Here is a 27460-nt window from a genome sequence, read left to right as displayed (position 1 = left end):
GATCTCTACCTTCTGGTGGCTGGAAATGAAGAAAAAAAATCCCAAAGATAAATTTGCATCTGGGAGTATTTCCCAAAAAGCTCCCCAGGAACAACTTTGATAGGCCTGGGACACTTAGTCTTCTGGTACCCTGAGTTCCAGCCTGCCTGACATCTCGCTGCTTCCTGTCTATATCCTATAACCTAACCTTTAATTTGGTTTAGGCAGAGTTTCTTGTCCTGTGCTCTCTGGAAGCAGCAACTGTGATTCCCTGATATGCCGTCATATTCCTTCAATGTTAAATGCTGGGCATCCTGTTCAAGTGGGTTTAATAACAAAACTTGTTCCCAGAGGTGGAGATAAATTCAAGAAAGAATATGTAAAATGAATACGTGATATAGATGACACATCTTGCTTGGGTGTCAGAAACATCTGAAAATTGTCATTTGATCAGTGAGGCCATGTTTTTTTGGGAATCTGGTATCCTGGCAGCATGGAAACACTTAATGGCTGTCACAATATAGTACTAAAAAATGGATGTTTCCTTTTGCATAATCAGTAGTCTCAGATCACCAACATACATTTTAAGGCTTTCTAGTCATGAGAATTTGGACAATAGAGAGAATTAAAGTTGTCTTTATTTCTGTTTATATCCTGTAGCCATGACGAATCACTGATCTTGTATCCACAGAGCAGGAAGTGAGTCTAGCAACCAGCGAGGGGAAGTGATGTGGGCTGAAGAATGTGTTACTGATTTTAATGACTTGTGATACCAGTAGAACTAAGAACAAAAATTATATTTTAAGAGAACACCCATGACTGAGAAGGCTAGGTCTTTCCTTCTAACAGCTTTTTTGATGGGTTGACATGTTGAATAACAATGTAGTTACAAGTTTTTTTTTTAACACTCTAGTTACACTGTGGGGGTAATTACAAATTATCCTTATGTATGACAAACTAAGAAAAATCTCATCTGAGCACAAGTGAAATACTCTGTGGTCATGAAACTTTTATTTTCTACTTAGCCTCCAAGAATTTCATGTCTCATCGATTTCAGAATCCTAAAATGACAGTTACAGTTTAACCTCCAGTACCAAATTGTCTATAGTGTTATGGGTCGTCTTTTCAAGGACGATAAAGAGGATATAACAGCATTCACTGATTTAAGAAACAAAATAGGATTATTTCACTCTAGTTAAGATGACAATTTTCACAAATGATGTTCAATGAGTACAAATTAAATTCTCATCCTTAGAATTGTATGACACAAGCGGAATCTGAAAATGTAATAGCTACGGTTCTTGTAGCACTCATTGCTTACCTACGTTGCATGGTTGGTGTGCTCATATATTAAGGGAAAGGGAAGACAATGCTCATACAAAAACCTAACCTCTTAATATTTTGGTCTAAACCCAGTTTGCACAATTGTTTTGTTTTTTGCTTATTTCTTAGGTCTTTTGGAGAAAAGGGGATTCTGGATTAATGACAAAGAAGGGATTGCAGATCACTGAACCAAAGGAATCTTCTGCATAAGTACATCTAGCTAGTGTGAATATGGTAGTGGTGCCACTATCAAGTAAGCACTGCTTAAAGTGCCCCGTATTAACTGCTTATGCAGTAGGGCAATGGCTCCAAGAATGGGGTGAGGGACCCCCTGGGGGGGGGTGTGCCAAAGATTACAGGGGGTCCATGAGGCTTCAGTAATATTGAGGTCATTTAGCCTCTTTTCCCCCCCACCCCTTCCCCTGAGATCCATGCCGGCTGGAGTAGAGGAGGAGCAGCCCCAAGCTTCATGCTGGCCGGAGTGGAGGAGCAACCCTGCATGGGCTGGGTGCCTAGCTGGAGAGGAGCAGCCATGTGCTGCTGCGGGCCTGGAGCAGTCCTGGCCAACCCGGCAGGGCCTGCCCTTGTTACTCTGTCCATGAGGGATGGGAAGAGGCGGGGCCACACATGGCGCGCCGTGGTGGCTGCACCAGGGAAGGCTTAGCTTCTTACTCAGGTAAAAATAATTTATGTAATTTAGTGTTTTTACTATGTGTTTATGGGGGTTACGTGTTTAAAGCCAGTGAGGTTGGGGCAGGGGGGTGGAGCATGTTTTACCCAGTGTTAATCAGTCGGGCTTTCACCCAAAGGTTGGGAACCACTGCAATAGAGTCATTGGTACAGTTCTGTCAAGCACTGTACTCACATCAAGGAAGTGGGCAGGAACCCAGTCATTAGGCAATTACATTTATCCTAATCGAGATTCTGTGCCCCAGAGCTCACTCAGTCCTCTGTACTGTAGGAAAGTTGGAGATGGGGAGAGCTCAAGAGAGACTGACAGTCATCCGAGCTCTGTTCCATACCCCCTGAAATAAACTATAACAGAACTTGTTAGTTGACAGTATCCAGAATCTTTGTCCAGTTTCAGGCCAGGGCATCAAATAGAGAGACAGCAAAAAAACCAAAAAACCTCAAGCTGAGGAAGAGTCTGAAGTAGATCACTTGCTATTTAATAAGTCCTAAGAAATTTGGGTACCTAAAACTGTCTGCAGTTTGTTAAAATATTCCTTTTCCTTTCTGACAGGAATAAGTACTGCTTGGTATATCCTGTAGTGAGGGTTGTCAGACCTAAATAAGAAGTTTTTGCTTTGGGATAATTTAGTTTTTACTGTCAAATTACTTTGTCGCTCTCTTTTTAAAATGGCAGATCTTTAATTGTTAACATGAAGTTTGTTTGACTCTGAAAAACTTTTGATTCCAGGATACCAACAGTGTCATTCAAAACCCTGGCTGCAGCAGAATAGTTTTGGACTCAAGTAGTTGGAGATGGAGTGGACAGAAGGAAAAATCCACTCTGAGTAGCATTGGGCATGATGAGTTAGAGAAAAGAAATGCTGAGGTAAGCGCACATTTTCAATTGGAAACATGTCCGTTAGTATTTTTCTAATGTATGTATACTACAAGGCTAGCTTTGTTTGCAAAACAGTGTACAGCAGTTGTTAAATACAGTCAGTGAATGAGGTTCAAGTAATCATCTGCTTATCTATGTAATCTGGAGTTACAAGACTGTATCCATTAAAGCAGTGGTTCTCAACCTATTTACTATTGTGGGCCACATCCAGCCTGTATGGCCCTGAGAATGTCACATGGGCTGCAGCTATGTGCTGATTGGGCTGCAAGTGGACAGTGGGCCACAGGTTGAGAACCACTGTGTTAAAACCACAATAAAACTTTGGTCGATACATTGTGTGTCTTCTCCTTTTCCAGTCATCTGCACCTTTTGGCGTCTTGCCTGCACTGCTAGCTGCACTGCTTCAGTCTCTGTTGTAGTCCACTTTGAATTTGCAGGGAACTCTTGTCAGAGGTAGGAGCTCCAATTCTTAGGCAGTTCTCCATTAAAAATTTACTTTATTCCCTGATGATAGGTGGAAATGAGTTTATCCGTAAAGTAGATGTTCTCAAAGGACATTAGACCCCCAAGAGATGCCCTCAATGGTGTGATGTTTTTAATGCAGTTTCTGTTTTTAAAGGGATGCTGTTTCTCCCTCCTGAGTCTTACAGAGGTAATAAAACTAAAATGTTGCCTTTTACACTTTATATAATATCAAGTGTACTATAATTTTAATATCTGGTATGCCCTCAGTATGGGGAACTGTATCTAGAGCAATTACTAATCTCCAGTACCAAGCTATGTCCCTCATGTCCCCTGCTCCCAGGTTAGATTAATTATTTTATTTAGAGGTACTCTCCTTTATCATCCATGTCCGTATGGTAGTCAGGCAGAGAAAGGCTTTGAAGTCTTCCTCTTTACACCTGTGTAATGGGGAAAACATTTCTGTAGCCCAGTTTGTTTTAAAACATTGAAATATCTGTCAAAGCCAGATCTGTAATTGTGTCTAGGGCCTACAGATTTTTATTTTGTTTTTTGTGAAGAGCAGAACCTTAATGATCTGTGCAGTGTTTGAAACCCAAACATTGGAGAACTCACTAAGACACTGATAGTGAACTGAATTAGAAGCAGTAGAACTGGGTTTTGTTTTTTTTTATATTGTCTACACTTAAGAGATGCAGACAATAAAGCACATAAGTAGTTACCAACTACATTTTTAAAATTCTTTCATTTGTAGTAGCCTAAATCGGTGTTGTCATTATTATCCGCCTAGTCAGATTTAGCACTGGGAATATTTTGCTGCATTATCTCCTGATTGTTCTACATTTACAAATAAACTTAAAATACGGCTTTAAAAAAAACAGTTCAAAGACACAATACAAAGCCTAATAATTAATACATTAATAATTAAAGAGCTGTATACAGAAAACTGTCTGATCTTAGCAGACAGGCTGTACTTTAACACTGCCAGGGACAAAATGTTTCTAAAGAGCAGACACACAATATTTAATTTGTATTTCTCCTAGGAGAAGAATGTGATACCTTATTTTAGGTCAAAGAAATAATACAGAGCATTTCAGGAAAAAAGGGTCCTCCTCCTCCTCTTCAGGTATAGAATGAAAGACACGTATACACCCTTTTGCTGTTTGCAAGTGTGTAAAAAGAAAATTTACCAGACAGGACCAATATTTCAAACTTTCTAGCTGTATTTATATATTTCTAAAAAAGTAAGTGTGGCTAAGATTCCATATCAGCTGATACAGGCTGATATTTTTCTGTGTGAGAGAGAAAGGGAGAGCAAAAGAGTGAATGAGTGTGCTGGTTTTGGGGAGGGGGATTTTGCGAGAGAGAAGGAAGGAGGTGGGTGAGAACAAATCTCTCTAATCCCCCTTCCCCCCCATCCTCCCCACACAGACAGAGCCATGTTCTACACGTAGGGTCATATTACTGGTACTGATAGCTGGCTTCCCAGTTCTATTAAGATTGTAGTTAATCTGATTGAAAAAAGATTGACTATGAAGAGCTAATTTGCTACTTGATTCATCACAGGAGAATATTCTATATAGCAAAAACTGCACATGTGAATGCTTTTAGGGAGGAAACTGGCAGGAACTTAAACAGGACCAGACTATGAGACAGTTCTGACAAACTGTGCTTGGAAACCAATCTGTTCTTCTCACCTGTTCTCTGATAGAAGGTATTTGATTGTACAGACAGCATTAAAGCCTATGAGAGTACAATACCTGGAGGGTTTCTGGTAAGGATTTTAAACTCGCTATAAAATTCTCCTTAAAGCAAAAAGATAATGGGTTTTTTCAAAATATACTCTCAAAATTGTGTGGATGGGGCTGACAAAACGTATTTGCTGAAAGCTCAATACTAGAAACAGACTTTTGGGGGGAAGGAAAAGAAGGGTTGACTTTCAATAGAAAACACTAATTTTAAAATCGCTCTTTAAGCATAAAAAGCAATAATTTGCCTAGGACCAAACATCTAAAACCGAAAGCTCTTTAATTACATGTTTATATGAAAAATATTTTTCTGTTGATATTTAAATCTCTTTGAAAGTGCCTGATTTAGCCAAATGTCAGGCTAAATCCAGAGATTTTTTGCATGTCTTGCTGATGAATAGCATGTAGATCCATCTGCTTTTCTGGATCCTCAGAAGTATAGAAATGTCACGTGAGTGACAGAATATGAACAGGCTTAGTGCATTGATGAATGAATGCAGTGTTTCCCAGCCGGTGTGCCATCAGACCTGAGCAGGTGTTCCCTGGAATTTTTTGAAAAATTACTTGAGTTCTGGATTGGCTCATGAATATTCATGAGCTTATTTGGAGACTAAATGGTGTGCCTCAAAATAATTAAAGGTATCAAGGTGTGCCACAGTGGAGTAAAGGTTGGGAACTACTGAATTCATGTTACATGAATCATCCCTAAAGGACACACAAGAGAAGCATAATGTTTTGTCCATAAAAAGAATCTGTAGATTTTTTTTTTTTAATTTGACTATATGACTTCGTGAGAGAGCAGATGCAGGAATTGGACCTTGTGCTATGCAACCTTAACAATTTTCTACAGCAATAAAAATGGATTGTATTTGAAGCAGTGTCCCAAGTTGTCAAATTGTCAATGCTGATTTTTTTCATCTCTACTGAAAGCATCTTGCAAATGCAGTCTCGTATATTAAATAAACTGAAGAGCCAAGTGCAGTCATTTGTTTCTTCCTTTTATTTCATTTCTTGTTTGAAATAACTTCTTGTTTTTGCTTTGGCTTAGAGTGTGAGGCAAATAATCACTTGGTGAGGTTAATCAAAATATACTAAATAATATGATGTGATCTTGGTAAGATAAACGGAAAGTCGTCTTGAATGCCTTGGGAAATAAATGGGATGTTTAACAGGGACATCTAGTGGTTGATACACTGAAATGAAATAACTTAAGTTTGCCTGAAACCTTTTTGAAAGGTTAATGGTTTGACTCCATTTCTAAAGGCTGGCCCATTGCGTTTCAGATTGTCTTTGTGATATCTTCTTCACTTTATATTATTTCCTGTCTTTATAGTACCACTTCCTTTTGTGACAATGGAGAACTACTTTATTGCATGTTTAACCTTTATTCAAACTTAAGAGGGTTTTTTTTTGGATCTGGTAATAGTACTTCTATAGATCAAACTATAATTAAACAATCCCTCCCTCAAAACCCTGTTTTATTGCCTGATCTCTAATTTAAGGTCATTACATAATTATAAGAAAACTATTGTAATGTTTGTCAAACAGTTTGTGAGAAGGGCGCAAGTTTGTGGGTTTGTTTTTTTTTTTTTTTTTTGCTTGGTATTAGTTTTAACCAAAAAAAAAAAAAAAAAAAAAAAAAATCTGGCTGCTTTGCAATCCTTCAGTGAATAAAACTTATGCAGCGGGGAAAATTGATTCCCCTTAGGTACCCCTATATCAGACCACAGATCTTTGGACAAGTTGGTAGTCCAATTGCCCATTATGTGGACCTCATTTTTCTGAAATCCCGTGGTATTTGAAACATGGTTGGTGGGACATAACTTTTCCAGACTTCAGCACTAAGTCCCATGCTGTTTATGGTACTATAAATTCTTCGTAGTTTTTTGTAAGAGAATACAATGACTTTATTTTTTCTCAAGATAGGTGAGAATGAATCCATCCAAAAGTTTATCCATCCAACTTTTCTATTTCTCTAGTCTACAGTTAGTGTCTTCAGAGAAGCAAGGACACAGCACAATTTTCTGTTTTGGTCTATGCTACGGGGAGATAGAAGTGTCACTATAACTATTATGAGATTGGGGAGTAGTATAAAACTGAAGTCCATATAAAAAGAATTGAAAATCATCAGTGTGATGTGTGTGGCTGAGTTAAACACATTTGTTAAGAATTAACATTACATGAAAGTTTATCCTATCTCCTATTGTGCATTTAGGATTCCATAATGACTGTTAAATGGAATATATACAGAATAAATATGGGAATACACTTGCTTCCTCTTATATTTGAGGGGCTGCCTGATTTATGCTTTTCCTATACAAAACTTGCATTGCGATAGAGGTATAAAGTTTCAGATGTGATCGTATGAATGATGATGCAAATTACGGTACATCTATCTACACCTCAAATATTTAATGCTCACGTAATTGAGCACATCTTTATCAGTACACTCTATTGCAAGTCTGAGCGTTGGTACAGATCATATTTGGAGCCCTAAACTTTGAGGGACAGCACTGTTCATACTCTTGTAATTACAGTATGCAACAGTTGTATGCAGTGTAGTTGTAGCTGTGTTGGTCCCAAGATATTAGAGACAAGATGGGTGCAGGGTAGTATGTTTTATTGGACCAACTTCTGTTGGTGAGTGAGATAAGCTTTTGAGCTTACACTGAGCTGCTCTTCAGGTCTGGGAAACGAACTCAAACTGTCACTGCTAAATACAAGATTTGAACAGATTATTCAACCTAAATAGTTAACACACATTTCAAGGGACCTTCAAGGTAAAGTGGCATGTTAATACCCCTCCAGACACAGGAAGGAAAAGAAGATGGGGATGGGAGAAGAACCTTGGGGTGGGGGGAGGATTGTCATAATAAGCCATAAATCCAGTGTCTTTATTCAGTCCATGATTTTTAGTGTCTAGCTTATGAATTTAAGCTCCCAGGTTCATCTTTTGAAAGTTGTGCGGGTTTCCTTTGGAGATGAGGACTGATAAGTGAGATATAGAGTGATCAGTTTGTGAAAAGTGTTCTGAGACACACATGATATGGTGTTTTTGTCTTATCATTTTCCTGTGAGTTCAATTGAGAGCAAAGGGTGTCTAGTTTTCACCCACATAGTTACTGTTTGGGCATTTAATGAAGTGGATGAGGCATACCACATGTGGTGGTAGGCATGTGTAGGACCTGTGGATGATGAAAGGTGTGTTTGTAGGGGATTGTAGCAGTGGAGAGATGTCTGCAAGTTTTGCATCTTCTCTTCTGGCAGGGTCTGGTGCTGCTTGGAGTTGTTGACCAGACCAGGACACACCAATTCTCCACCACCACCTATTATACAGAACTTAAAGGTGACTCCCTGCTACAGTTTAACAAGGAATTTAAGGATATTGTGACATTAACCAGGGTACAGTCTGGACCTATGAATGGAGAACTGAAGGTATGCAGCCAATCTGGGGTGCCTTTTACACTGGTTTGCTGTGACGGCTACCACTCCTGGTTCGCGCTCTCACAGCTTACAGCATGTAAGTTACTCCCAATTATATTGTGAGAGTGCTATAGCAAGCCACTCATACTGCAGAGCAACACCAGCAAATTCCTAGTCTCAGACATCCCCCAGAAATGTACATTTTGTACTGCCCAGCTTTCTCCTGGACAACACAAGCTCTTATAAAGCCTGTCATTTTATTAATAGAAAATTATCCACAAATCCTGTTACCCCAAATGGAGTTTCCTAAACACTTCAGTTCAAACACACTGGTTTAGATAAAATAACAAACCAATTTTATTAGCTAGAAAAGATAGATTTTAAGTGATTACAGGTAATGAGGCATAAAAGTCAAAATTGATTACAGGAAAATAAAAGTAAAACTAATGCCTACCTTGACAAGCTAAGTGAATTCAAAGCAAAGTCTCTCTCATCACATGTTCCTACAGTCTTACGCGGTGTATTTCTTTTAGTCAGGATCTCTCCCCCAGTGCCGTGCTGCTTCCTTTGTTCGAGTGTTGTCGATGCTGTGAGTAGAGAGTGAGAGAGAATGTGGGACATCTGCTTTCCCTTATAGTTCTCTCTTTGAGAATCATCTCCACCTGGGGTTCAAGAGACAGAAAATCTGTGTAGAGGGGAGCCGTGACCTGTCTGTGCCTAGGGTTGACCACCTGAAAATGCCAAGGTTAGGGCAAGCTGCAAAAGGAGAGCAGATACTCCCAGCACAAACAATGCTTCTGATTCCCCACAGTGGTTATCAAGAAGCTAAAACAAAATATACTCCGCCCCCTTTACTCCATTTCTGTCTCCAGCTCCCCATCAGCCACTAGGTCCTGTAAAAAGAGAAATTATTTAAAACTCTATGCTCTTTACCAACAAAGGTTCTCCTGACCCCCAAAGGATCAGCCACTTTAGCAGATCAATATAAGTTTGGATCTTATCCAAAATACCACACTGCCAGCCAATCTTTTAGCAACTAAAGGTTTATTATAAAAGGAAAAACTATAAGAGATTAAATGACTAAAACAATCAGGTACATACAAATTATTTGAAAGTTCTTTATATATCAGGTTTCCAGTAGAATTGTGGAGTTTGCAGGCTTGTATCGTCCCTCTGGTGTACATCTAGTCCCTGGATGGGTCTCAGTTCTTTGTTTCACAGCTTCAGTTGCAGATGAGTTGATCCAGAGGTAGGTGAAGGCTGAAGATGAAAGACAATATGGATGTGGTTGAGCCGCCTTTTATGTCCCTTGGCCTTTGCCATGCTGCTTGTGGAAATTTACAAAAATAAGATGGAGTCCAGGGTCACATGAATATGATTGCTCTCTGTAATACATGAGAGGGATAAATACCAGGGAAGGAGAGGAGTTATTTAAGTTCAGCACCAATGTGGACACAAGAACTAATGGATATAATTAGGAAGTTGAGCCCTTAAATTAGATGCAGGTTTCTAACCATCAGAGGAGTGAAGTTCTGGAATAGCCTTCCAAGGGGAGCAGTGGGGACAAAAAAAACCTAGCTGGCTTCAAAACTGAGCTTGATTAAATTTATGGAGGGGATGGTATGATGGGACAGCCTAGTTTGGCAACTAACTATCTTTGGCTACTGGTGGTAGGTATGCCAATGGCGTAGGATGGGATGTTTGGGGTGGGTTCTGAGTTATTACAGAGAATTCTTACATGGGTATCTGGCTGGTGAACCTTGCCCACGTGGTCAGGCTTTAACTGATCGCCATATTTGGGGTCAGGAGGGAATTTTTCCCCAGGGCACATTGGCAAAGGCTCTGAGGTTTTTTCGCCTTCCTCTGTAGCATGGGGCACAGCTCACTTGCTGGTGGATTCTCTGTACCTTAAACCAAGTCTTTAAACCATGATGTGAAGACTTTAGTAACTCAGTTATAGGTTAGAGGCTTATTACAGGAGGGGGTGGGTGAGGTTCTGTGGCCTGCATCGTGCAGCAGGTCAGCCTAGATGATCGTATTAGTCCATTCTGACTTTAGTTTCTGAGTAAATTCTCCTGATTCATCAGGTGTAGCCCCCATTTCTCTCCCTGGGCCCATTGTATCTGTGAGCTTCCTTAATGGGCCATTAAGCAGCTTATTGCTGTTGCCATTCTGTCTAGGGAGTTGCCCAGAAACACAGCACAAATTGAAATACAGATGCATCAAACACATCCGTCACTTCTAATACAAATATGACACATGCACATATCATCATACTTAACCACTTATAACCTTTCTAACGGTAGCTGACATGGCATATCATATGAAATATTGATGTTAAATAATATAAATGGTCCCCCAATCCACCCAGTACCACAGGAATCACCTGCTGTTTCTTTGTCAAGATGTAGCTTTTCGCCCACATCCTTTTTTCTCCCAAAGACTGGCCACTTACCCAGCTAATGGTCCACTTAATTTTGTTGACACCTGGCTCAGTCAGCAGCTGCCCTTTTGTCTCTGGGAACTGGTTTATGGCTACTCTCCCCAGACTTGGAATAAGTCCTATACTTACCATACAGTGGAATCATAACTTTGCAATGTTGCCATATATATTTTACCAGGACAATAATGATTAGCAAATTGAGTTTTCAAATGATACCTCAAAGCATAGTTTGTACAAAATTTATCAAAGCCCTGTAAGGGCGTGAGCATAGGGGTACAGATTGTCATAAATATACTCAAATCCTTCCCCAAACAGTTCCAAATGAACCTCTACAAACTCATTCTCCATGAACCAGGGCCCTTCTACATGCTTCCCAATATATACAAACAAGGGGAGCCAGGCACACCTATCATATATGGCCATGGCACTCTTACTGAAGGAATATTGGGATTCATAGAAACTGTCTTCAAAACACACAATGCCAGCTTCCTCCAGAACACAGTTAACTTCCTTCACAAACTCTGCAACAGTAGCAGCCTTCCCCAGAACACCATCCTTGCCTGTATGGATGTTACCTCCCTCATCAACATCCCTCATAATGATGTCATAGCTGCCTGCCTCAAATATTTACAAGATAACCCTCAGCTATCCACCACAAACACATCACCAAACTCCTTCATTTCATTCTCACCCATAACAATTTTACATTCAGCAGCAAACTTTGCCCAAACCATGGGACCAGCCACGGGTACTAGGATGGCTCCCTAATATGCCAACCTCTTCATGGACCACCTTGCAGAAGAATTTCTGAACAAATGCATTATGAAACCAATGGTATAGCTGAGAAACATTGATAATCCTCTGGACAGATGATATTAAACTCCCTCATAGATTTCCAACATAATTTCAGCAACCCCCACCTGTCTATGAAACTCTCTTGAACACACCAGCACCAGCTTCCTGGATACCACAGTCAGCTTCAACAATGGAACCCAACAGACAAACGTATACAGAAACCCCACCCATCACCACACCTACCTTCACAGATCCAGTAACCACCCCTAACATACCAAGAAATCCTGTAATCTACAGCCAGGCACTCAGATACCACAGAATATGCTCTGAGGAAAGTGTGAAGAATGATACACACCTTCACATTCAAAACCGCCTTCACTGAACAAGGACACTCCACCAGTGAAGTAAATGACATCATGGAAGGGGCCACTCAGATACCCTGAGAGAGCCTACTTCAATGCAGAAATAAACCCCCCTCTGATCACGCACCTGTAGTTGTCACCCACACTGGAACCCATTTGGGATATCATCAAACTACAATCCACGCTCTATGGGGACCTCATCCTGAAAAATCTTTCCTGACTCCCTCTTCTGACCTTCAAACCCCAACCCAGCCCCCCAACTTCTCCAAGCTGATCAGAAACAAGCTCCCCACAGAGTAGGACACATCACTAGTGTCTACTTCAGCATAATGACAAACTGACTACAGACTAATGTTATCTCTGGAGTTCTCATTGACCTGAACATATCCAATAACTTTTTTCAGTATTGTCTCCTTTAACATTGTGTGCCCGTGCTTCCTAAAGAAAAGACAACATATTACATACTACTGAAGGGCCACCTTATATTTCTAAACTACTTCTAACTTTTTTTCCCTTTTGGGAATTCAACACGTGACAGATCTCATTACAGATACTTTCACTGAAATTACTTGTTTAGTTGTTAAATCTCACAAATCTCACGGGTGTACGTAGCCACGTAAGCACATATACTAGCCACATGGTACCAAAATTATTACTAAAAGGAAAGCATTTTTTGTTTGGAATATCAATTCACTTTCACTAGAAAGAACCGATGAGTGTTGAACTGGTGAGAGTAGTATTTAATCTTACTGCACAAGCCAGATGTGTCCTGGTTTAAATTCTGTTATTGGTAATTTCATTCTATTTATCTACATTTCCTCTTGCAGTTTCAACTGGATATATATTTTTCACTGCCTAATTTAAAATGTTGGCAAAGATGATCTAGTGCCCCTTGTTGAACCCTGGTGATTTTCTTCTTTTGAACTGGATTCATCTGTATGGAAAGGAGAGAGGGAAGTGGAAGCAGATAATGGCCCTATAAGTCAAAAGGTACTTATGATGCCAACAGACTACATCTGACTAAGTGGGTTACAGCCCATGAAAGCTTATGCCTGCAGAAATTAAATTTGTTAGTCTTTAAAGTTCTACAGGACTCTCGTTGTTTTTGCTGTATACAGATTAATACAGCTACCCCTCCAAGACTACAGTTTGGTAACAGAGAGAAGCGAGTTTCTTTGGCTAACAATAAGGAACATAAACACATGAGTAACAGTGGGCATTTGTTACAGTCGCTGGAACTGGAAGAGAGCAAGAATGAGAAATCTTGCTCAAACTCTTGTAGTACTTTAAACCTCAGGCTCCCATACCCATATGAGACTTACTTAACAATCATTTGGGAAACAAATACCAAAGTCTGTTTCCCTTTTGTAAGGTTTCATATCACTAAGGCCTCCAGCAAATTCAGGTTGCATTGTCCTGGAAAAACAGTCTATACTTACAGGGCCAAATTCTGCCCAGTTCCTCACATTGAGTAGTGACTTACTCTGCCAGAAACTTTACTGAATTCAGTGGACCTATGCAGATTGAGCTGCTGACATAAGGGTGACATAATCCAGCCCAGAGTGAGGGACTATGAATGGACTATTCTTCATATACTGATTTTCTACTGATGCACTAATAGTAAAAAGAACCAGGAGAGAGAATGAGTTTTGCATGAGGTGTTTCCTCTTGATATCCCATCTGTCTGGCTTCTCACTGAGCAGCAGAGCGGGCAGCTCTCAGGTTACCAGCGCAGAGTGGGGTGTGCAGCAGGACCTAGCTGAGGAAAAAGGACACTGGCTGCCGCTGAGGACAGAACTTTTACCAGCTGCATATCCATGTCTCCATTGCCTTTCCAACTAATTTGTCTCCTTGTTTTCACCTTCCAATGCTATCTTTGAGTTCCTGGAGGAGCAGAGTTCAGGATTCAAAATGAAGAGAGAGCGCCTGCCCTTCTGCTGCTTCTCCGTTTGGTTGGTTTTCATCACAGTGATATTTCAAGGTGAGAGCACTTTCCACCACCAGTGTGTAGCCTAAGTCTTGCTTTATACACCTGTGACCTGATGGATCATTCTTTTTGCATCGACTGACTTCACAGTTCTGAGTGCACCAAAAATGCAGTTTAGGCAGCAATGGATCCTCTTAACTGTTTCAAGTTATCTCACTTGCTGAATAACACTGCAGAGGTATAACTATTTTCTGATCACATACTATTGAATCTAAATACTGTTTAAATAGTTTCCTTTGCTATGATTTCTTTTTTTCCCGGTGAAGCTGGTGTTTGAACTGTAGTTAGTCCTAAAATGCAGTACTAATCATTGAACAGCTAAATGGCTGAAGAGTGAAGTACTCTGAAATACTTGCTGCGTAGTTGCATGGATATGAATTGGCATAGGTCAGACAAATGTTAACATCCTTGTCCTTTGCTTTTTGAAATCTATGACTCCATCTAAAGATAATACAGTACAACACAGAAACTTTAGAGCACAAAGCAATCCGTAAACCTATGGGTTTTAAAGAAAATATTTCTGTGGATTATCTGTGGAGCTGGATAGATAACAGAAAAATATCTTTTTCACATATACTGTATCCTTTGGAAAATAATTGCAAAAATTCATTGAATAATTTCTTCAATGCATGTATTCACTGATTATTCAACCACCTCTATCCATGGGCCAAATAATGAACAAAATCATCTAATTACTTATTCAAAGATGAGTGCAATAAAAGAGTAAATTATATAGATAGTATTCAACAATCTCTCAGAGAGAGTAATATTTATATGAAGGGAGACAGCGCAAGCCACTTGGTAGGGTAGAGGGCTACAAGTCAGACCTGGTTTCTATTCTCAACAGCTGAGTGGCTGTTTAAGCAAATCGCTTCGGTCCAGAATTTAAAAGGTATTTAGGCATTGATGCACTCAGCGTTGCAATGCCTAACTGATTTTGAAAATGAGATTTAGGTGCCTAAAAGGATTTAGGCTCTTAGGAGTCTAAACCCCATTGACAGTCAATGGGATTTAGCCACCTAAAAGCATAAATCCATTTTGAAAATAATATTTAGGCTCCTAAATCAGCTGTGCTCAGTATTGCAATGCCAGTCCTAAATACCTTTTTAAAAATCTGGGCCTTATTTTCCTCTACCAGTAAAATAGGGATAATGATATTTGTCCTCCTATGAAAAATACGGTGACTCTGTGGATTGAAAGGTCTATATTAGTACAGTGTTATATAAAAACCATGTGAAATATTGTTCTATAATATCCATTTAGTTTCTACAACTTAATTACTTTCTTTGCATGGGTCTCATCAGATATACTACATATACTCTACTATATTAAATATGATATAGTACAGTATGTGTATAATACCACCTGGATGGCAGCATGTATTCTAACAGTAACAAATGCTATTTGGAGCCTTGGGGACAATATGCCTTCTGATATTGCACAATACTTAATATGATATATTTGATATTCTATTTGGTGTAGGTGTGGAATCGGCACAAGGAAAATATGCTCAAATGTTATTCAATGAACTGTTTGGAGGCTATTCAAATGCTCTGAGACCAGTGGAAGACACAGATAAAGCACTGAATGTCACCCTTCAGATCACATTGTCCCAAATTAAAGATATGGTGAGTAACAAGACAATTCCATATTTTAGAGATGTGCAAACCCCCAAACCTACAATGTGAAAGCTTTTAAAACTTCATGGGTTTCAGAATTTAAAACGTCATGTTTCACTTGGAGATGTGAGAACAATTTGCCTTTTCCTGCATAAAGTGATCAAACTTTTGAGGAAACATTAAATTTATGTTCTGTTCCTAATATATATACTCATTCATTACACCATAATGACCCAAATTATATAACTACCTACAGATGGTGGTGGTTAGACTTCTTTTGTAATGACAATTAGATACTGTTTATTTCAGCATCAAAACATTTGTTTTGTCCCATTACACTGATGCAAAAAAAAAAAAAAATCTTATTTTTCTCTTTCGTTTACCTGTTGTTTTGCAGGAGTAGTAGTTCTTCACAGCTAATATTGTATCCAGCTTCCATTAAAATGCCCTATTTTTGTCCCCATGCAATTTTTTCTTGGAAAACTGGTTTGAAAATTCAGATTCACTTTGAAGGTGAAGGAGGATGTGTCTGCAAAGAGTGAAGAAAATTTCTCATAGTTTTTGAATTACAATTTAAAATAATTATAAACATTAACATGGGTGCATACCAAACTGAAGGCCTGATCCTGCACTGCTTTTAGAGAAGTCAATGGGAATTGTCATATTTGGTACCTCTGAACTGGCATTAGACTTCTTGCAGTATAGTAAGTCTTAGAAGAAACACATTATGTTTATAAAACATTCCCTGAAACCAAGTGAGTTTTTTGTTAAGTCATTGATTAGAAATGTTTATGTATATAGTAACTCCTTACAGGATGAAAGAAACCAAATTTTGACAGCTTATTTATGGATTCGACAAAGTTGGTACGATGCATATCTCAAGTGGGACAAAGATGAATATGATGGGTTGGATTCTATCAGGATTCCTAGCAATCTGGTCTGGAGACCAGACATTGTCCTGTATAACAAGTAAGTATAATTGGAGGGGCAGTTTTAGTTCAACTACAAAATTAGCTTTCGTATTTTTCTTTTATAAATGAACATATATGCAGAAATTTCCCTATGGGTGAGTTACTCCATCCACTTCCAGGTTTATTGCACCTTCCTTTGGAGTGCCTGGAGCTGGCAATAAGATGTTAGACTACACAGACGATTGATCTGAACTGTTATGTCAATTTCTGTGTTAATATAATGCTATAAATAGGGGCCTTGAGACCTAATACTATAATCTGGTCTCTGCATAAAGTGTATATGGTTTCACTTAAATTTATTTTTTTAATACCTATTCAGAGGCTATGCTGAGAAAACATGACTTATGTGAAATTTTGGAGCAGTGGTTTGGAGGTCACCTCAAAAGCTTTCTCTGTCCATAGCAGATTGATTTTGAGCATATGCATGTAGTCTTGTCTACCCTTCAGTTGCAGCTGAATTAAGAACCCAGATACAATAGGTAACAATTCTGCAGTGCTGTGCCAAGGGAGCTTCCAGATGATTGACTGGTGTGGAAAAAGTACCCTTTGTTACTGCTTTAGAAAAAAAGTTGTAATGTTTTGTAAGGAGAAGCTGTCTTTCAAAATCTGTTTAAAACTTTTGATCAAGCGTTTACATTAAAGGGACATTACTGAAGAGCTTGGGTTCAAATACCTCCTACTAGAAAGGAAAACAAGGGAAAAGAAACCTCTGGAGAATATGTCCTTACCTGTATTATGAATTCAATTTTTGGAGTTAGGATTATTAGTAAAACTAGAACAGTCAGTTTTACTAGCACAGTGATACTGTGGTTAGGCTTTCAGCGCTGCAAGGAACATTTAATGGGACACCTCCAAGTGTAAAATGTAGCTCCAAGTGTTTATGATCCATGAGACAAAAAAGACACATCTTTGTCTTGCACGTGACACAAAGGGCACAGGGGCTCCGCATATGGGATACTTCTAAGGCAGAAGCAGGTTTGTTGGGATAGCAGTAGCACCGGACAGAGGTCTGAGAGACTATGAAATCTGATCTGACCCTGCCTTAACATCAAGACTGACTTTCTTCTTAACTTTAGTTTGTGATAGCCTAAATATTGTAACAAATCCATGGTCAACTAGGATTTCAAGTTTGTCATTAATGCTACACATGGAACTTTACAATTGCATCAGGAATAGTACTCAAATCCCCATGCTCCAAAAAGCAGAGGCCCTTACTGCTTGAGCGAAGGAGAATTTCAGTTATATGTTAGCATGTTGGGTGTATGACACACACACCTGAGTCTGTTTAATAGCCAATCCATAGTGGCCATATATAACAACCAGTTCATTACAGTATTAAGTAAATTACGTGAATTCAGTGGTATGTTTAATAATCTGATTTTCTGATATATTTCATGTTCTAATTCATTTACTGTTATCATTTTGTCTTTTTAGGGCTGATGATGACTTTTCAGAACCAGTTAATACAAATGTGGTATTGAGATATGATGGAAAAATTACTTGGGATGCACCAGCTATAACAAAGAGCTCATGTGTTGTGGATGTTTCTTATTTTCCCTTTGATAATCAGCAATGTAACCTTACCTTCGGTTCGTGGACCTACAATGGTAATCAGGTAGACATAATCAATGCCTTGGACAGTGGAGACCTATCTGACTTTGTAGAAGATGTGGAGTGGGAGATTCATGGTATGCCAGCTGTTAAAAATGTAATCACATACGGCTGCTGCTCTGACCCATATCCAGATGTTACTTTCACGCTGATCTTGAAAAGGAGGTCTTCCTTCTATATATTTAACCTGCTGCTCCCTTGTGTTTTGATCTCTTTCCTGGCCCCACTGGGATTCTACCTTCCTGCAGACTCTGGGGAAAAGGTGTCACTTGGTGTTACAGTTCTGCTTGCTCTGACTGTATTTCAGCTAATGGTTGCAGAGAGCATGCCTCCTTCTGAAAATGTGCCCTTGATAGGTGCGTATTTCAGACTTTTATCACATTTTATAAATAGTGGTTGTATAGTGTCAGGGCGACGACATATCACTAATGAAATCTGGAAAGATCAGTATTGTGATGCAAAGTTTCTAAAACTTTGTGTAATACTTCAATATATTTATACAAATTCCATACATGTTTGACGTTTTGTGAAAAGATTATTTTGTGGTGCATTGGGATAAACTAATAATAAAAAATGGGTGTGCTAAGAACTGGGCTAAAATGTTAATGAAGGAAAATTAAGGGTCTAGTCAGACCCTTCAAGATGTCGTCATCATGTGAGATTCACAAGCTCCAATGGGTTATGTAATTGGCTCGGAGACCACAGGGTGCTCCAGGTGTAGTGATTCATTTGGTTGAAGTGTGATGTCTTGAAAATTGGATGAGAGCAAAGGGAGTTTACGGAGGTGAGAATCATGTGACTTGGATAGGGAGCAGGTCTATGCCAGAAGGGGAGTTGTGGGGAAGAGGAGCTGAGTTGTGACAGAGAAGGGGTGAGCACTAAGTCTTCCATACCATCTGCACTTGTTAGACCTGCTATGGCTCACCAGAGATGAATCCTTGATGCCACAAAACCTGATGCTGCGGACCATAGCAGCTCCACCAGGTAGAAAAGCCAGACAAGCATTAGTGCCTCCCTATGACTTTCTGCACAGCTGAGCTGTTTAACAGCCCCTTTGCTATGACTGGGCATTGGAGAGGTCAGGGCATATTGGGGGGTGGCATTTTCTCTCCTCCCAGGCCCATAGAAGGAACTCTACTGGCTCACTTCCCTTCCCGACTCTCATCCTGGCTTAAATCCCACAGGTAGCCCCCTATTCCAGGGAGCAGGATCTGGCTGTGGGGAATTTGAACTAAGGGCAGAAGTTACTTGAGGAGTTGGGTACAATTAACTGGAGCAGAAGAGGGAGCTGAAGAGCAGCTAAGTTGTACAGGAGAAGAAAGCAGGGGGAAGCACTAGTCTTGCCTGGCCCACCTGATGAATCTTCTGTGGCTTTCCTAGAGAGTGGGAGAAAGCCCTTTTAATACAATCCAGAGCCAGATGTGCTGTAGAAGACTTTCCTTATGCTACAAGTTCCTTGCTTCCCATGTAGCATGCAGCCGGCTATCCCAGGGAGCAGGTCTCATCTACTAGCTGGTTCCTAGGTGGCCTGGTTTGAGAAGCTATAGACCTGCAGCACAACTTGCTCTGTCTTGCAAGACCAGGACTCCTCCTAACCCCTTCCCTGGGTGAGCCATTGCTGATTTGTTGGGAAAAGGAAGTAAGTAAGCGTGTATGTGCCTTCTCCTGCCCAGCTCAGCTGCCCCTCAACTTCCCCTCCCAACCCCCCACCTTTTTTGCTTCCTGCAGCCTCTGCATTCCCCTTTTCCCCCACTTGTTCTGCCCAGCTGCAGACATTCCCAGTTCCTCATATATCTGGAAGCCCATAGTGAAGGTTACATTTTCCATCTTCTTCTGTGGTAAAGATCAACAGTTACGGCAATTTAATATCACTTATTTGGTAGTTTTTGTGTTCTTTTCCAAATTAATTTATGTACCAGGAAGTGGTATAACAAATGTGAAGCGTTTCAGTGTTGATGTAAGTTTTGTAGGAATCCTAAAAATGTGAGGTTGACTGAACTTAAAAAAAAAAAAAAGACTTTTAACATGGTTGCTTTTTTAAATGGGGGCATTTGGGAGTAAGACTGATAAATAGGTGATTATTTTTTTGAAATGGTATAATTTTGGTCATGATCAGTGGGAGGTTTTATTTGTTTGAATGGACTTAAACTCCATATTTAGAGGCAAATCCAATGCAACCATGACTTATGAGCATTAGGATGATTCCAGTATTCTGACCTCTGTTGACAGCTTCTCAGTCACATTTAGCTTAATGTTGTGGGGTTTTTTTCCCTTTCTGCAGAGGGTGATTATAAATTTCCCTATTTTACATTACAGGCAAATATTACATAGCAACTATGACAATGATCACAGCATCCACTGCACTGACCATCATTATAATGAATATTCATCACTGCGGAGCAGAAGCCCAACCTGTTCCACAATGGGCCAGGGTGATTATTTTGGACTACATGTCAAAGATCTTTTTTGTTTATGATGTGGGTGAAAATTGCACAAGTCCACAAAGAGTGAAGGAGCAAGAGCGTGAACTAAGAAAGGACTTTAAGTATCAGAAAAAGCAGGTCAAGTACGAGGGAGTGAGCAGTCAACTTTCCAGGAATAGAAACAATGACACTGAGTTAAAGAAGAAGCGGAATGGACATTTAAATAATAGTCATGCAGTTCAGGGTGAAAATGCTAAGGATGCTGTTAACTGCTGCTCCTGTTACAAAATGCTGATAAAGAATATTGAATACATTGCTAATTGCATTAGAGACCACAAAGCAAACCGTGCTAAAGGAATTGAATGGAAAAAGGTAGCAAAAGTGATGGACAGATTCTTCATGTGGATTTTTTTTATTATGGTCTTTTTCATGAGCTTATTGATTATTGGCAAAGCAATTTAACTGCAGATTTTAGAGTGTATTTATTTTTATGTATGAAGGAATGTTTAGCTAGTTTGCCTTGAAGGTACTTTGTTTCTGAGGGATGTATTTGAGATTTTTATATCTTTAATTCTGTAAAAACAAAATGATTTGAGAGATTGCGGTAATGGGAGTCATCATGTCAATGATTCCATCAGATCAGAAGCTTCCCAACTTTGCTCAGCTAAGGGTCATATTAGCAGCTTGCCAGGAGTTAAGGGTTGAGTTTAACTTACTTTAAACTGAATGGTTGAAAATACCCTTATCTGCAATATGAAAGTGCACCCCATAAGAGTGCTGGACAAGTATGCTGTGTTCTGTTTTGTTTAAAACAGGCTATGACCTTGTGTTGGCTCAAGAAGGAGCATTGTATCCTAGAAGCAGTGGCCCAAATGGGAGGCACCTCCATATTAAAGATCATAGAATTCCAAGGGCTATATTTAATCTGTGGCTTGCATTTTGGCCAATTTGCTGTATGCTAGATGAAAAACATTTATTTCTCTAAATGTGACTGTTTGACAGTCCACCGAAGATCATCCCTGACTGGCCGCTGCTATCTCTTCCTCCCTCTTTCACTTCATTTTGCCTCATCCTTTTCTTCCAGCTTCTTCTCATGAGTGTTCAAACATGTTCATGTCCCTACAACCATGTTTTCCACCTGCTTCTAACTGCTGTCCCATCTCCATTTTCCTCTCTCAATTCTTGATTTCCTTCCAGCTAATTCCTGCCTGACCTCTTCCAGTATTTACTTTTTATGTCATCAAAACTGTGCTCACCATGATTTCTAGGACTCTTTCCTTGCTAAGTCTCTGGCTCCCTTCCCTATCATTCTCTTTGATCTTTCTGCTGCCTTTGACACGGTTTCCCTTCCTCCTTGACTCCATCTTCCCCTGTATTTGTACAGTGCAAGGCACAAGGAGTGTGTGCGATCCTGTTTGGAACCCTTAAGTACAACCCTAATACTGCTAATGCAGGGAGTTGTGACTTCCACTCTCTGGTCAATTCTGCTCATTCTGTTACTTCATCCTCCTGCCCATCTCTGCCTCATTTATCTGTCTTGCCCACTTGTTGCATCCTGTTTTGATACCTAGATTGTAAGCTCTTTGGGATTGGGTTGGTCTGTCTTTGGCATTTGTTTATGCAATACCTAGCACAATGTGATCATTGGGTTGCTCCCTTTACTATAATACAAATCATTAAATTTTAAACAGACTTATTAAAGTGATGTGAAAGTCAGTCAGTTGACTACATAAAACCATCTCCTTGTTCAGCACATCTACTGCTTGTGTTTGCTGATTACTATGTATTTGCTTTATTGACAAAATTATTTTACTGCTTTTTACTTATATTAGCCCTGCAGACGTTATACCCTTAAGGAAGATGCCCCTTATAGTAAAGATAGAAGCTGATACACAAGGCATACCCAGGGCAAGTGAATGACCTTTACTAAGAACTTTGAGCTGTGAAACCGTGATATTCTAGATGCAGTGAGACTGGCAGGATGATGCTGAAATGGATCCCAGTCAAAAGTTCATGTGATAAAACTCATTTTCATAATTGTTGCAACTAATAGGGAAGGCATCAGAGAAGATGTAATTTAAGATGCTGAAGAGAGTCAAAACTGCAAAGCGATGTCATTGTTATCCAAACTCAATGGAAGGAAGGGATTTGTCTTATGTAAATGATGCATTGAATTCTTAATGACTTGTTTTGTCGCTTGTGTGGAATAATTAAAGCTGTAAGCCTATCTGGATTCTCATACATAATGCAAGCCATAAAAGCATAGGTTCTAATGTAAAGATTATTTGAGTAGCTATCAGAGTAAATTAAGTATCTGATGAAATATTACAAGTTTTGTCCCACACCATGAGTTCCCTGGAAATCAGGCAATTTCTGGTGTATATTTTGTTCAGAAATCAAGCTATAATGTTTCATAGTGTAGACAAATGGCACCATTTATGTATCATGGACTTCAATGCTTAGCTTTATGGTGTATGTCTGAGGAAATGAATTTGTTCTATGCCATAGAAAAATACTTTCCAAAGATGTGGGAAGAGGACAAATATTGAAGATGAGGATAAAATGTTGAGACTTTAGACTGCATTCAAATATGCATGCACCATTTCATACACAAGATTTGCAATCTTATGTGCAATAGCTGTAAAATTTACATGTGCAAATGTAAGCATGCACAGATGTGGATCTTGTGCTTTTTTTTTTTTTTTTTAAATAAAAATTGTGCCCCTTAGTGTTTTTCCACTGAAAGGAATGCAAAGGTTAGAATATCTTGCACTTCCCTAGTAACTTCTCTTTGAGATCTCAGAGCATGAGAGAACTACTTCCCTCATAGGAATGGGGTGAGGCTTGAGAATTATACCCAATTTTATTTAGCTTATCAAAGAGAAGGTTAAGGAGTGACTTGATTAGTCTCTAAGTACCTACGTGGGGGACAGAAATTAGATAATAGAGGGTACTCTTCAATCTTATAACAAGATCCACTGGCTGGATTAGATTAGATATAAGGTGCACATTTTTAACAATGTGGGTAATTAATTATTGAAACAACTTACCCAGGGTTGGGGTGGATGCTCCATCACTGGAAATCTTTAAATATAGACTGAATGTTTTTTCTAACAGATATTCTCCCGTTCAATCATAGCTATTGGACTTGAAGCAGGAATTAAGATAAGTCCTATATCCTCTGTTATATAGGAAGTCAGACTAGATCATCTCAACAGTCCTTATTACCCTTAAAAGCTAAGAGAAAAATCTACTCTACAGATGGTGAAACTAAGGTACAGAGAAGTTAAGTAATTTGCCCAAGGTGTCACGCACAGTCTGTAGGAAATGGAAGGCAGATCTCCTGCCGTCTGATCTCTACTGCTGTTTTATGTCCCCCCACCCTCCCAAAACCTATCTTTCCTTTCCAGACTCCTAAGCACTGCATTAGGAAAACTGGGATGTCTTTTCTCTTTTGAGTTTTCCACTATTCTGGTATCTCATGTCTGTGTTATGAGTGCTGCCGTATTGTAATTTAACTCTCATTAAGAGTGAAGGAGGGAGGAAGGGAAATAAGACTAGCAAGAGAGTATATTTGGGCAAGGAAAAAGAAGGCTGTCCTTTGGGAACTAGACTTGCTCCATAGTGCCCAGCTCAAGTATCTTTGCTGGGTTATGTCCTCCTTGGACAGAAAGGGAGCTTGACAGGAGAAGAAGGAAATAGCCAGTCTGTGGAGCTGCTTTACAAAGACTGCTCCTGGCCAGGGGGTCCCATAGAGCTGGGCTCTGTGCTAGACAAGGGATGGCAGCTTCTCCAAATCCTGCTGTAACAGTGGTCTGCCCCCTTACAGGTAGTGGTACCAAGGTCCGAATTATACAAGTATCTAGAAGATAGTGGTAAAGCGAAAAATAGGCCTGGGAATAAATAGTGTTTGGGAGGAAATCCCATCATTTTCTTTAAAAGATCAGGACCAATAGCATTGCAAAGTCGGTGGGGCAAGCCTCCCCCCTCCCAACCCCATTGGGATGTGCTTTCAGACAGGTGAGCGGCGTATATGCTGCCTGCTCCATCATAGCAAGAGAACCTGCTGAATCCTCTGAGCCTGGGGACTAATTTGGGGAAAGGGGTCAACTGAAGGAGAAAGAGGCCCTATATCTGGCTAAATTACAACCTATCTCCAAGGAGGAGAGCTGAGGTCTCCTGTTTCAAAAGAGAGTGACTGTTGTACAAGCAGTTGCAGGAGGAGGGCTGGAACTTCTTAAATGGGCAAGAAAACCTATTGGGGCTCTCATTATGGGCCCAGAGTGGGAGTGAACCTGAGCATCCAAGACGTGAGTTACACTCTACAGAAACAGTTAAACCAGATCCACAAAAGGGATATGGGTTTTGAATTAATCTGGCCTGGTTGACTGATTGAAACAGTCTGAGTGGGTGCTGTGGTTTATGCACCTGCAGGGCTGTAAGTGAGCATGCCTGAGAGCAGTGCTGTGGGACACCTGCTTTCTCTTGTGTAGCAGAACTATACTAGTTATATTGCCAGAATCCCTCCTGCAGAATCTGCTCCAAAGGAGATAAAACCCTGGAGTAGAAATCCTGCAGGGTGGGGTTTTCAGACAAGCAGAATCACATAGCCTGTATGTGGAAATTACTTGCCAACATACACATTTGTAATAATAGTAACATAGTTGCTAATAGTCAGATCATACATTCCAGACCAGTACAATAAATACAAACCTCTCTAGTATTTCATAGAGAAAAATTGTCCTAAACCACTTCACCTGAAGGCATTGGGCATTGTATACAATATCTGTAGTGTTGAGTGGAGCAAAAGGAATCTAATATTCTCATTGTGTCTCTCTCTTTCTTCCCTTTCCTTTGTGTGTGTCTGACACACAGATCCAATAACCTTTGAAGATTAAATCAAAAGATGATGAATGTATGTGATTACAATAATAGAGAGAAATATGTATGAATGCACTCAGGTGAGAAGGCTTGTTGAGAATTAACCAGAATGTCACCCTGCTGTCTTATGTTTGCTCAAGAGAACAATGAACGTGGTAAATACTGTGTTATCTGTTTGCTGTGCCCTGAGCATTGAGTATGCTGTAAATTTAAGTACTGTGTTGAGGGTGGGCCAGGGAGCTTGTCCCAGCAGGATCTCTGGGAAGCATTTTAGTGCAATCACTCTCAGGGCTTCAGGAACATGGCTGCTGTGCTACTATTGTGTAAAGAACAAGGTCTATTCCCTTCTGTATCTATTCAGTGCTGCTAGCTAATAAAACACAAGCCCACTCCTTTCCTGATTCTCCCTCCTTATTTTAGGGAGGCTAGTGCTGACGCTAGCTCACACCTTGTATAGCCTTTTTGCTTAGGGGAATGTAAGGGACATGTTATGCCTGATGACTTGCAGGCAGCAATGAAAGGCTCCAGGTGCCCTCTTTCCCACTTCTTCCTGCACATAGTGATAGGCTAAGCTGCGTACTCATTAAAATCTTATTAAAGAAAGACAATCTCCAAGCAGTCTGGTTTAAGGCATTTTGCAACTGGAATACGAACAATAGCAATCCAAAGAGCATTTTTATTCATTATGTTGTGGGCAAATTTAGTCTCTGACAGGAATTGTTCAAGCATTATCACATAATGTAGTTTGAGGGCCTTCAGTGTCCTTACAAGCTGAAGGGGATGAGAAGGAAAGGAACATAAACACCCCCCCCCCCCCCAAAAAAAAAAAAAAAAAAAGATGAGTTAGAGGAGGAAATACTTACAAATGGTAGAATATAATGTCCAAGTTGCCAGCCAAGAGTGTTATTGCCTACAGGAGTTGGGTTGAAAATGCAAAGTGTCGAGTATAATCTGAACTCCAATCTGTGGCTCAGCCAGTGGGAGCAAGATCAGACTTCATTTGGTCTGCCATGATTTTGTTCCCTCTAATATGTCAGGGGAAAAAAAAAACCCTAACTTTTTTCTCTCATGTGTTCTTGAGTTGAATGGGAAGGGGGTGATGTTGGTTTACTTCTTTTCCCGAGCATGACTGATATATTTTTTACCTCACATCAGTACAAAGATTTTAACCACTTTTGAATCGTGGCGCTTCTCTTCCTTTGGGTTGGTTCCTTGTCCTTCAGACCCTCTGAACACTTACTTGAATAAATTACTGTACTTGTTTTTGATTAACTCTGTGGCTAATTTGCATACTGACCAGCTATTTGACCTAGTTGTTTAGTTTCTTGTGATTCTTGGTATAAGGTACTGGGTTGCTGAATCTGCCTTATCTTCTCATTTATTTGTATTAAAGTAGCACCTAGAGGCCCCAGTCAGGATCAAGGCCTCATTCTGTAATGACATATTTGGGTGAGCTTCCTTCAGAGGTGCAAGAAAAGTTGTCTCCATTCAGAAATTCTATAGTCACAGCTGCTCATCCCAGGTCTCAAACAATTTAGTTCCAACAATACATAGACCTGGGCTAGACCCAAAAGTGGCACTCTACACAGTGGACCTTGTCTTGAAGTAGGGCATAATACTGGCATCTCCATGTCTGAGGGGTATGAATCTTGCATCATGAATTTGATTTGGTCTCATTTTCCAGTTCTCCACAGGCACCACCACTACCCTCTCCATTGCTTCTTCTGAGTTGTGTGAGATGTTTGAGGATTACTTTTCAAGAGCTCCAACAGAAACCCATCTGGCTGAGTAAGGAGCACGTACTGACTGTTCCGTCTACCTCAATCTTGAGACATTACCTTGGTAACCACAATGGTTTCTAGG

General features: G+C 39.9%; 1 protein-coding gene across 1 annotated transcript; it reads left to right on the top strand.

The window, feature by feature from the left end:
- Window positions 1-13960: 13960 nt before the first annotated feature.
- CHRNA9 (cholinergic receptor nicotinic alpha 9 subunit) lies at window positions 13961-21178 on the top strand. Its single transcript, XM_067531159.1, has 5 exons — window positions 13961-14086; window positions 15575-15720; window positions 16526-16680; window positions 18117-18649; window positions 20610-21178. Exons 1-5 carry the CDS (start codon window positions 14017-14019, stop codon window positions 21176-21178), a joined length of 1473 nt encoding a protein of 490 aa, XP_067387260.1. The 5' UTR covers window positions 13961-14016.
- Window positions 21179-27460: the final 6282 nt, after the last annotated feature.

Source organism: Emydura macquarii, unplaced genomic scaffold (assembly GCF_026122565.2).
Source record: "Emydura macquarii macquarii isolate MOO-44397 ecotype Brisbane River unplaced genomic scaffold, CSIRO-AGI_Emac_v2 contig_3128, whole genome shotgun sequence".
Taxonomy (NCBI): Eukaryota; Metazoa; Chordata; order Testudines; family Chelidae; genus Emydura; species Emydura macquarii.
The sequence above is the reverse complement of the archived record's forward strand: the minus strand, read 5'-3'. Positions and strand labels throughout refer to the sequence as shown.